General features: G+C 41.7%; 1 protein-coding gene across 1 annotated transcript; it reads right to left on the bottom strand.

Annotated features, from left to right (window-relative positions):
- Nucleotides 1-1,587: 1,587 nt before the first annotated feature.
- Nucleotides 1,588-11,505, bottom strand: nup50 (nucleoporin 50). Its single transcript, XM_071546177.1, has 8 exons — nucleotides 11,374-11,505; nucleotides 9,945-10,023; nucleotides 8,442-8,525; nucleotides 7,823-8,024; nucleotides 6,642-7,292; nucleotides 5,920-6,004; nucleotides 4,704-4,822; nucleotides 1,588-3,193 (listed from the first exon to the last, which is right to left on the bottom strand). The coding sequence occupies exons 2-8, from the start codon at nucleotides 10,011-10,013 to the stop codon at nucleotides 2,994-2,996; spliced, it is 1,410 nt and encodes a 469-aa protein (XP_071402278.1). The 5' UTR covers nucleotides 10,014-10,023; nucleotides 11,374-11,505; the 3' UTR covers nucleotides 1,588-2,993.
- Nucleotides 11,506-11,765: the final 260 nt, after the last annotated feature.

Genomic DNA, 11,765 nt, shown 5'->3' with positions numbered 1-11,765 from the left:
TCATCTTTATGGCATAAAGTCATATCATACATCATAGTAACTAGTATCAAACTGAAGAAAGAAAGAGTTTTAAGTTGTAACCAGTTTTTAGCAACAAGTGTACCATTGATATCTAGATTTTTGTTTCATTTATAGAGATTTGCTGTTCTAAACACCCGGTGTCTGGTAGCTCTTTCCTGGGAAAAATCCTCTGCCACACAGGAAGTGATGCGTTTTATGTTTCCGGTTTGTTTGGGATAAATAGAAGAAGAACTGGGTAGTTAGCATGATCAGTGATAGCCACAATGGCTGAACAGAAAGAAAAGAGAAACTCAAACTGCATCAACAGAAAATCTAAGCTCCGCCCACACTGTTTGATTGACAGCTGATCTCTGGGAAGTGCAGTGCAGAAACACAGCAATAAGCCTGCACACCAAAGATGAAGACTAAATAAAAAAATGTTTTAAATCAAGTCAACTGCAGTGAAATCAGGATATGCAGAAGTAAAATGGAATAAAACAGAATATAATTAAACAGCTAATTCACCCTCATTAAAGTCACACACACACACACAACCTCCACATTCACACCCACATAAGGGCTTCAATTAAACACCACTGCACAAGATACAGTATGGAACACAAAAAGTCCTTAGATCATATTACAGTAGATATAATTACTGCAAACAAATGAGAGCATAATTGGTCGCCAGATGGTATTATTAGTGCTAGTGTTTCTCCACATTAAGACTACATTTCCCATAAGCCCTGTTGCTTCCTACCCCCTCTCCCTCCCTGAAGAGTACAAACATGTTGGAAGTGATTTTTCCCCTCGACCTTCCACCATCTGCTGCCAGAAACTCTGGAAGCTTTAGCTCTAGTTTGCTGTGGAAGAACAGCGCCCTCTTCCTGTTTTGTGCCATAAAGCAATCCAGCAGATGTAAAATGCAGAGTAGAGGCCGACAATCTTCTTGGTAGCGGTCTCATTTGTTTATGGTAATTATACTAATTTCTCAAAAGCAAAATTAGAACTGAATGAAGCTGTGCATGCAGATTTCAGCTTCAATTCCAGGTGAACAAACATTCAACTCTAGGCATTGGCAGACTGTTAGTCAATGTACTGATTAGCCTGGCATTCAAGTCAAATGGCATTTACTGACAGGTAGTTGTGCCAGTTGTGTGACTGGGTGTGTGACCTGGTTGCATTGGCAATGTTTAGTGAACATCCTGATTCCCACACCCATGATATTTTCACAATCAGTGTGCAATGTTGTTGGCACAGTCTAAAAAAGAAGTCTTTTAATTATGTAGTAGGCCCGGCATAACCTGTCTAACAGTACAAGACACATGGACAGGGTACTTGCAGGTTCCAGAAAGCCAGATTTAAGAACTTTTAAGATGTTTTAATGCTACCAGGAATTTAATTTCAGACCGATTTGAAAACCAAAATAAACAAAGCTGGCAAAAGCTGCTTATTTCTGATTGAACACCAGTAAAACAGATTAATACAGAGCAGAGTTAGTAGTACAGTATGCATCCTGAATGGACATGCAGTGCAAAGAAACCTGTCATCGCACGAGGAAGAAATAAGACGTCTAATAACTGGATTTAAGACATTTTAATACTTTTAAGATGTAAAATATACAAAATGTAAGACTTTAAGGACCCAGGATGAAACACGAATACAGCACGAAAATTAAACGCACCAGACATGTGATTGGTTGTTTCCTTTTATTCCCCGATAATGGCTTTACAAATGTATCAGACGCCGATGACAACACACCTCATCTATAAGGCCATCACCTAAAGGCCACACAAAGGACACTTGGAAAGAATAGAAACAAAGTCGATGACGCCCGTGTTTACAGAGATCGCCGTGTTGGGGGAAAAAAAGAAAAAAAAAAAAAAAAACGGGGTTCGTCACGTACTTTCCCTTGCACACCGTTTTAGAAGCTCTTAAGAAGAGGTGGTGAGGGGAGGTGGGGGGGGAGGGGGGGGGAGACATTCACGCGTATATTCCGTGTAGTGGTAGCTGCGACGGGTTCGGACCACTTTGCGGAAGTACAAATTCTGCCCATACAATAAATAGTTCCAGAGCAAATGCCTCAACATTCAGTACAGACACACTCACAGGAGATCAAGTCTGGGTGTAGAAGTAGGAAACACAAACCTCTAGTCCTCTACACCTTTAAAAAAAAAAAAAAAAAAAATCAAACTGTTACTGCAAATATTTAATTTGTAAAACCAAATTGACCGGACCTTTATTTGGAGGTTGGTTTTCCCCAAACATGCAGTCACGAGGACGGACGCGCCTCGGCACGCTCCTCGCGTATTCATACGCCGTCGCCTGAAAAAAATAATAATAATAATTGAACGCCGCAAGTATAAAACATTCAAGCCGAACGCGCTCCGATTCATACTCGTTCCGCCGCCCGACAACCCGGAAATTTTTTTTAAAAAAAAACAAAAAACAGTAGAACTCATCGCATCTAGATCTCGCGTTTTGTTTTTTTTTTTAAATAAAAAGAGCAGCAGTATTCAAACCAGGAGGAATGTTTGCTGAGTTCAACGTCTTTTTTGAAAGTCGTCGCCCGACATTTGTGATAAAAAACAAACAAAAAAAAAAAGATTCACACCATTACCGCAATGGCGCGAGACAGTGGAAACCCCCACTGACATTTCACAGTATAACAACCAATTTATTTGTGAGAATCTGGGAAAAAAAAAGTGTAATGGATGTCATGCACGTTAAAACATTTGATTTCCGTGGGATTATCGGGATGGGTTTAGTACAAATGTGTGTGTGTGTGTGTGTGTGTGTGTGTGTGGGGTAAAACCACCATGAGGTCGATACGCGGCCATGCAGGTTGAGTCCGGACCTGTGGCGTCTAACAGCAGGGAGGATTTGAGGAGGAGGAGGTGGGGAAAGAAGAGGAAGTCTGCTAAAAGATCATGGCCTGGCCTGGGATGGGACGGGACGGGGGCGGGATGGGATGGCGGGGCGGGGGGCGGGGCTCAGGCCTTCTTCTCGTCCAGGATTTTGTGGAGCTCGTCGGCGTCCTCGGCCGTCTTGACCCGGATGAGCAGCGGGACGGGGCTGCCGGGGTTCTTGTCGTCCACGGCCGGGTTGGGGACGCACACCACCATGACGTTGTTCTTCCCCATCCGGGAGCAAGGCATGGAGGCCTGCACCAGGATGTTCAGCAAGATGTTGCCTGGTGACGACAAAGGCGAGGTCATTAATAGGTCACACATATACTAATGCAGACACGCTTTACACATAAAACCCACTATAATAACCCCAAGGTACCTGTAGGTTCCGGAAAGCCTTTTAATGCTACCTGCCGTTTAATTTTAAACCAATTTTAAAACCAAAATACAGAAACAAAGCTGGCAAAAGCAGCCGATTTCTGACTGAACATAGTTTATGAAATTAATTGTTAAGGACCATGAAGTCCAACTGTGTTCAGACTGTACTCCTACTAACCCTGTTCTGCATTAATGTAAGACTGAGCCTGTCACTGCATGCTGAAAAAAATTAGACCTCTATTAGCTCTATTTAATACTTTTAAGGCTTTTTAGACCAGAGCTGGAATGCTGCATCAGCCGGACTTGATCCATTGTGAGACAATGAGCCTGCTGATCTAGAAACAGTGCCGCTAAGTGGCCACTAGGGGGAGCAGCCTGCGGTAACAAGCTCCCATCAACACAGCAGTACAAAGATGACCCAGTTTAAGAGCAGAAACATCACTTTGTGTGGGTTCTCTGTTTGCCGTGAGCCTTGTTTATTTAATCGCCGCCATCACAATGATAAATAGAGATGATACAGATCCCTGCACATTATTGTTCCTTCTTAAGTGTCGATGAAAAAAAACATACATTAAGAGCCCTATTTCTGCTTTGGTTCTGAATTTGTGTGTTTCAACTATTATGGAATTCAGAATTTGTCGACTTTGATTCTAGTTAAAATGAAGATGAAAAACACTATTGGTGACAAAACATTTATATGATAAATATGAGGGAAGAAACATTGAAATGATCCAACCCAACAGTTATTCCACTTCAGCTCTCCTACACTCCTCACTACCTCAGCTTCCCTTATTACTCATTCAGCTACTTTATTCTGTAAGCATCTTTTGATTTTATAGTTAAACCCTAATAAAAACTGAGCAGCCAGACACCACCTCTGTGCTACTTATTAAATGCAAAAACATGGGTCTGGTTACCTCAATAAAAATAAGGTTAGTGTAAGAAAATAAAACACAACTGCTGGTCCCATTCACATCTTTGGTGAAACTACACAATTCATTGTATTTGTCTTATTTGCCTCGACTAAATCACTGAAAGTAAAAACAAATCTGTCAATATAACTATATGATTTTATAGTTGCGTCAAAATTAAATATTAGTTAAAAATACACAAGGTGAAAAAAAAAGACCTGTAACAGCTGTATTTCAGACATTTTAATACAGACTTTTTAAAGACCTGCAGATAACCTGTTGTATACTTGAAATATGAATAAAGATTTAGATGACAGGTTAAATAGAACTACAGGAATTTCAGTGTTACAAAAAAAAAGAAAAAAAACCTTATACACATACTGGCATTTAACGCTCATTTCATGTGGCTGCAACTCTGCTAAGCTATTTTGTAAATACCACCTAAATTTGTGGTTTAATCATTTCAACATTCATCTCTCTCTGATGGTAGGAGGTACCAGCTTACCCAGATTGGTGTCGGCGCGAATTATCAGCTGGGTTTTTCCCTCCGACGCCGGTTTGAGATGCAGAGTTCCCACTCCTTTCTCCTTGAACTCTGAGTCCTTCTTGTAGAACAGCTTGCACCTGACAGCAACAACACGGTGACTTCAGGTTAGACGGAGGAACACCGGGATTTCACCACACCATTTAGGCTCGGCAACACTATCAAGTAATGGATATACAATTTGATATTCAAGCTTACCATCAATAAACCCCTACATAGAGCATTATGATGTGTTTGAGGGTTTGTTGCTTTGGTGGTTTACACTGCTAAACCGAGTTAACCATTGGCCGGTCCGGTCTGCAGATGAGATCTCTGCATCTTACCTTCCGTTTTGCACATCTTGACTAAATAAACATGCAGATTTGGTTTGGGTGCAGACTGCTGTTTTGTTGTTTCGCAGCCACTGCAACATGAATTTCGCTTTTTGGACTAATTAAGTTTAAGTTGACTCGTTTCGTCTGCATGCTACCGACCTGGATGGGTTTGGATACTGCTAACAGACCCAGAAACAGCTGATCCATCAGTCACTACAGAGAGGCACTTTGGAAAATTAAGGGTTTGCTGAAAGAATCTGGTTTGCACTAATTAGAAGGTCCAGCTTCAGTATGAAGGCCTCCTTGGCTGAAACCACCCGTTTTTTTATATTCTCTAATTCAATGAACATTACTTTTAATGGAGAGTGTGACACTCATCCATTTTGTACTCGTAGACTATCTTTATGGTTGCACCTCTGCTCCTATTGCTGGAGCCCGATTTTTCCAAACAGATTCTGACTGGAGGTACAGATGCAATTGAATAATGGCCAAACCCCATTTATATTACATATTTTGACACAAAAAAAACCTGAGAATATAAAGCCGTCCTAATTTTCATAGAACTACAAACATTTATCAGGACAACTACGCTAAATATTTACATTAAAGACAAAAAATAAAATAAAAAAAAATCGACAAGTAAATTATACAACATGCTGAGCTGTTATTGTTGTTACATGTTATTGCGTGCACTTTACTTTCAAAATTCGTATTTTATGAATCCATAGTGCACTCTGGGCCTGGTTAGGTTAGAGGTGGATAGCGCTGTGCTCCAGAACTATACAGGTTGAAAAAACATTTCACACTGAACAAGTCAACTCCTTCTGGCTCTCATCAGAACAGTTAATATGAACCAGACCTACTTTTTGGAATAGAAGGCATCTTTCTCCTTGATCTCCCGGACCTCAGGTTTGGGCGGCTCGTCTGACTCCTCGTCTCCATTCTCGTCTACAGAGGAAAATATCCCATTAAATGACACTTGTATTCACTTTTTACCAATGAACAAGATCAGCATATTATCAGAGGCTGTATGGTATATTAAACAATCTTTCATGTAAGAGTGGTTACAGTTACTCTACTGGTTAGAAGTCAAAGAGTGTAAATAGGGAGGATCGCATAAGCGGTAGCAAAGTTTGCACACACCTATATCACTTAGATATCCTTAATACAGACATTGGCATCCACATTCACTCATTACACACACTTAGCAATTTAAGTAAGTAATCCTAAGGGTACTAAAAAAAAAATGCACTTCACGATAAACCTCATTTTAACTGCTTCCACACTGAAGTTTACCTTAAAATCTTACAGCATAAAATTGAACCTGGTCTGCAAAATCCAAAGAGCTCATAATTTCTTACAATCAAATGCAGATAAATGCTAATAAAACTCAAACACTTTATGAAGTAATTTTCCATACTGATAAGACCTTGTTTATGCATGCAGACATACTGTCTGAAGAATAAAAGCCCATTTTGAATTGAGAAATTACAATTATTAGTCTATATCGTACTCCTTGTGCCTGTTTTAGGGCACAAAATGGCAAAAACATGATCAGATTCATTCATTTCTGTTGATGGTGTACCTGTAGGTTGGGCAGCCTCTGCTTTTGTCCCAGCGAAGGAGAAGGGTGCTGCAGAGCCTGAGGCTCCAAACAGGGAGGCTTGGCTCGAGGAGGGGTTGGAGGAGAAGGAGAAGCCGGAGGGGGAGGCGGAGGACCCTAAGGAGCCCAGCACCGAGCCGTCCACCTTCTGACCGAAGTTAAACGTAACGCCAGCAGGGAGCGGGGCGGCGCTGCTTTTGTCCTGGGCCGAGCCTTCCTTATCCTTGCCAAAGGAGAACAAAGCGGAGGCTGGCGTCGGACCCGCCGTGCTGCTGGAGGAGGAAGGGGGGGCCGCTGTGGTTGGCAGGATCCCCCCCTGCTTCTCCTCTGAGCCTCCGTCGGCCAGCGCGGCAGATCCGGCCCCATACTTCCTCTCGATGCTGGCCAGGTGCTGCTCATAATCCCTGAAGATGGGGTTCAGGTCACACAGAGGGTTGTCGTTCACATGCTTGGTGATCCAGTCCCGCACTGAGCAGTTGAGCGCAGTGAGCTGTCGGCTGTACTCCTTATTGCTGATACTGCTGCTGCTGCAAGAGCTGGCGCTTTGAGTCAGGCTCAGGGTGGAGCCATTGGTCTGCTTGCTAGTGATGTCAGTAGTGGGCTTGGTGGAGGTGGGGCCATTGAATGTTAAACCTAGGATGAAAAGAGGCAACGAAGGAAGAACGTTATTCTGACAGCATATACAGCTGGAAGGGGCTGAGAGGAAGATGGCTTCTAAAGGAAGAAAAACGGGAGTGGGGGCGAGGCTGCTTTAAGCTGCGACTGCACCCCTCCCCCCACAGGCAGCCAACACCGCAGCCCTGTCATCCTGCCCTCAAGCAACACGACATGAAATGAAAGAGCAGCCATACACAAATATACAGCACCCCCGCTGATTCAGCTCCATTAGCTTCAAATGCCAAACGCCCGGCCCTTAACAATGGAAGAGATTTTCAACTCAATTACATGTCGACAGTGGACCGCTACCGGCCGACAGCGTGCAGATGTTCGTTTTCAAAGAGTGCATCACCCTGTATATAAATAAGAGCAGTAGGGCAAATGCAAAAATTATATCGGCTAAATCAGGTCACGATCCAATTTGAAAAGACAAAAGTCACATCAGTCCCGACCCACGAAAGCTATGCTACATCAGTGGATGCCAAACTGAAGTGGGCCAGCCTCACCGGGGGTAGCGGTGGATGTTGCAGCAGGGGAGGAGAAACCGCCAAAGGATGGACTGACGCTGTTTCCATTGGTCAGGGCAGTGAGGCCCTTGAAGCCAGCGCCATTCCCGAAACCGGAGAATGCTGTGGTCGTGCCTCCAGCGGCTGCTGCCTGGGTCAGGGAGAACCCCTTAAAACCTTTGAAGGCTCCGCTGCTCTCGCCCTAAAACAAAGAAAACACAATTTATGAACTGTGCGAGATTATAGCTAACGCTTTGTGTAAAAGATTTCGGCGTCAGCTCGTCCAATGAAACAAGCTGAAGTTATGATAATATGCTAATATGGACATCCAGTTGAATGTATTAGACTCGGAGCACAGGGGCATTAGGTTTAATAACAAACAAAATAAAACTAATGATGCTCCCAGTGCCGGATCTTAGGCCTCATGGAGACACATTTTAAGCCTAAAACCATTCTCAGATTTGATTATGAAGATGCAAAGCAGATCTGAATTTTATAGCCATTTATCAACACTGATCTAAATAGGAAAATGTGTATGTGGGCGTATTTGCTCATTAGCAAGCTGAAGTAAAACTGTGTAATCAAGTTTAAGCATGTGTGGATGTTTTTGTGCCATTACCTCCGCTCCAGCATTTCGACGTTTGGCCTTCTTAATCGCCCGGTTTTTCATCACATCGTCACTTGCAATTGAAAACGTCCCTGCCTGATGGGCATCATATTGTCAGAGTTAGCTTTGCAGGGGAATAAATAACCATTTTTCACAACCTGCTCTACTATCGCTCTGAATTGTAGTTGCTTTGCTCTCTCTCTCTCTCTCTCTCTCTCTCTCACTTAACCAACGTCAGCAAAATACTCTTGAAAAGCTATGACAGCTACATTAAATATTTAGCAGTTACTGGACACACAGTTTTGTACGGAAGCCAAGAGCGGCCATGGTTGCTCATATTTTTTGTAACACCGTTATCAGGAGATCATGACTTAATTATCTTGTTATCTCGGGACAAGAAACTAATGGTTTGTGTGTCTTTTACAACCTTTGTCCCATTGTTGTTGTCTTCATGAGAGGTAAACCTAGTAAGCCTAATTAGTATAGCCAACATGTAGACAGAGATCATGGGTGTTTTGGCATTTTTTGGCACAAACAGTACTCAAAAAAAAAAAGGCAGACAGGCAGAAATAGCAAAAACAATCAGATAATTAAGTCATGATCTCGAGATAACAGGAGTAAAATAAAAAATAGCAACCATAGTCGCTCTCTGCTTCCATAGTTTTGGCCAAAGAAATTGCACTAATACTATGAGCAATTCGCTATTTCTGAGGTTAGACAAAGAGGTGCACTGATATTAGGCCAAAACAGTCAACTAGTACACTGGTCGTTGATCAACATTTGTATAAAAATGTTTTTTTGTACTTTTAGCATGCTTGCTTTTCAGTCTTACTGTTTCTTAGGTCTATTTGTAGACCACTGCTCTCTTTTGGATGTATACATGTTGAAGTGAAAGGCTCCTGCACACCTGACAATTCTTGTGATAAGTGCCCAGGATAAGGACTCTAACAGAGGCTAGAACTGAAATGTTGTACCCTTTAAATAAAAAAGACTGCAAGTGAGTGGACAGTGTGCGGGATTTCTTTTTGTTCAGTAGCCTCTATTTAATGTGTAAATGGTGCAAAATATTTTGGATAGTCTTGTAAAAAAAAATAAAAATAAAAATAAAAATTGTGACTCTAGATACATGTTTTGATTATGAAAATGTCTCTAGAGAGGGTTGATGATTTCGTTAATATTAAATCTTTCATTCTACCACAGGAGACTGATTGACTTTACAAACTTTATTGGACTGTTACATAAGATAGGAGTGCTTCACAAAGCAAAACTTGTGCCTTATTTGATATGTGTAAAATAACGTCAAGATAAAAAGCTTTACAGAATCAATTTCAACTCCATAAACAAAGCATTATAGGTCAGACAGATTTTTTTTATGATTTATGTTTGACCACTTTTTCATTTGATCAAACTTTAACACAGAAAAGGTTAGCTAGGTAAGTTGTATAGGAATATTTCTTGGAACCACTGCATTAGTGTAGGATTAGTTTTGTTTCATAGTGTTAGTTTGCAACTCACCTCCTCTCCCTCATCTTCCTGATCCCAGTTCCTGTCAGTTAGCTCTTTGTCAGCGATCCTCTTCGCCATCACACCTGCTCTGTAACAAAGGAGATGCACTGTGAGCAGACCACCATCATCTTTTTTTGGGTAGTTCAATACTAGCTAGATCAGAGATGGGCAACCATGTGCCAGTGAGGGTCAACAGTCTTCAGGTTTTCATTCCAACCAAACACCACAACAGATGATTTCATTGATTAACACACCTTCAACCAGAGAGGAGGAACTAACCAGTGACATCAGCTGCTGTGAAGACTGGTGGGAAAAAAAAACCCTACTCTTGGGCCTCTATGGCAGTGGTTCTCAACGTGGGGTCCGGGGACCACCAGGGGTCCTTGAGGGGGCTCCAGGGGGTCCCCAGCAAATTGATTAATTGTTAAACTTCAGCATTATTTCATTTACAAGAAGTTAACACAATTAGAGAATGTAGAAGAATGACTACTTTGATCATAGTTTCACTGTTTATCTCTCTACCTACAATACAGATAGTCATGGGATTATGGACAAAATCATATCTGACAATAAAAATATTTGGGCCCGAGAGATAAAATCTCATCAAATGGGGGTCCATGGCCTTAATGTGGACTAAATTAGGGGTCCTTGATATGAAAAAGGTTGAGAATCACTGCTATATGGCAGCAACATGTTGACCATCCTTAAGCTAGATCATTTTAGAGAGAAACAGACTCAGCCACAGAACCACAACACTAATGTTACTAAATAGCCATTTTACAATGATACTTTAGCATTTCATTTGTTAGGCTAACAGTCTTGGCCGTGTAGCATAGTTAGATTATGATAAGTAGGTCAGACCAAGCATTTTATGGCTTATAAGTTAATCATTAGGTAGACTGAGGTGTATACGTTAGGGGTTTTGTCAGTCAGTTTGTGCTACCGCGACAGGTGTATGGCGGAAAAGCTAGCCAAGAGATAAATAAATAGCCTTACAAGCTTTGCCAAGGTTGCGTATATCCACGCTTATATCTTCGCATGTGCCAAGCTTACTAACATGTGAGCTTAAGGTTAAGTTACCCTGCCGCACACATGACACATGGAACCAGTCGGCACGGCAACACTGAGCGACCGGTTGTCCCTAGCTTACCGTTAGCTAACACACCTGAAACAATGATAACTACCGTCAAATTTAGCAAAATACGCAATTGTCCGGACACACAAACACAAGCTCGCGTGGTCAATCAGTTAAAATCCGTCTTTAGGCTTGAAAGGATAGGTTCATGTCATGAAACTGGACTTTGTTTTAGCCGGAGATAGGGCCCCACACATTAGCAGCTAACGTTAACATCACCTTTTGAAAGCTAGCATCACGTACACTGACTGTGCCGCACGGATTTATTTGTTTATTTATAAACGTTAAACTTAAAAGACGTACCTTTTTTGGAATGAAAATTCCAATCACTGTCTCTAAATGTATCTCAATTCCGGCAACGCTAAACCTTTCAGAAATGCTAACCAACTTGTCAAATATAGTATTTTGAACGAGCCTCTTTTACGCCGCCATTTTACATAGCGGTATATCCGCGATTCGCGCGCCCCACCTTTTTGCTCATGCGCACTAGACAGGATCCCTATGGTCATGGGAGTTGTAGTCCATAACAACTTGCATTTTTACAGCCTTTGTATAACAAATCATGAAAAGATCACTAACAACCAAATAACTGCGCAAATAATAAACGAAAACTACATATTCATTAGTCTAGATTGTCATTGTTCTGCTCATTTCATAATGATAGACACCTTTTAAATGTATCTTTTCTCTCTTGA

Source organism: Centroberyx affinis, unplaced genomic scaffold, assembly GCF_046629955.1.
Source record: "Centroberyx affinis isolate AG114_WGS23_722 - 3 ecotype Tasmania unplaced genomic scaffold, CSIRO-AGI_Caff_v1 ptg005160l_1, whole genome shotgun sequence".
Classification (NCBI taxonomy): domain Eukaryota; kingdom Metazoa; phylum Chordata; class Actinopteri; order Beryciformes; family Berycidae; genus Centroberyx; species Centroberyx affinis.
The sequence above is the reverse complement of the archived record's forward strand: the minus strand, read 5'-3'. Positions and strand labels throughout refer to the sequence as shown.

What these genes read in the sequence shown, in the direction of transcription:
- nup50 (XM_071546177.1), bottom strand. Translation starts at nt 10,013, where the DNA reads ATGGCGAAGAGGATCGCTGACAAAGAGCTAACTGACAGGAACTGGGAT. An exon ending in AGGAAGATGAGGGAGAGGAG is followed by an intron (nt 8,526 to 9,944) that starts GTGAGTTGCAAA and finishes GATGCCCATCAG; the next exon opens with GCAGGGACGTTTTCAATTGC. An exon ending in AACATCCACCGCTACCCCCG is followed by an intron (nt 7,293 to 7,822) that starts GTGAGGCTGGCC and finishes TTTTCATCCTAG; the next exon opens with GTTTAACATTCAATGGCCCC.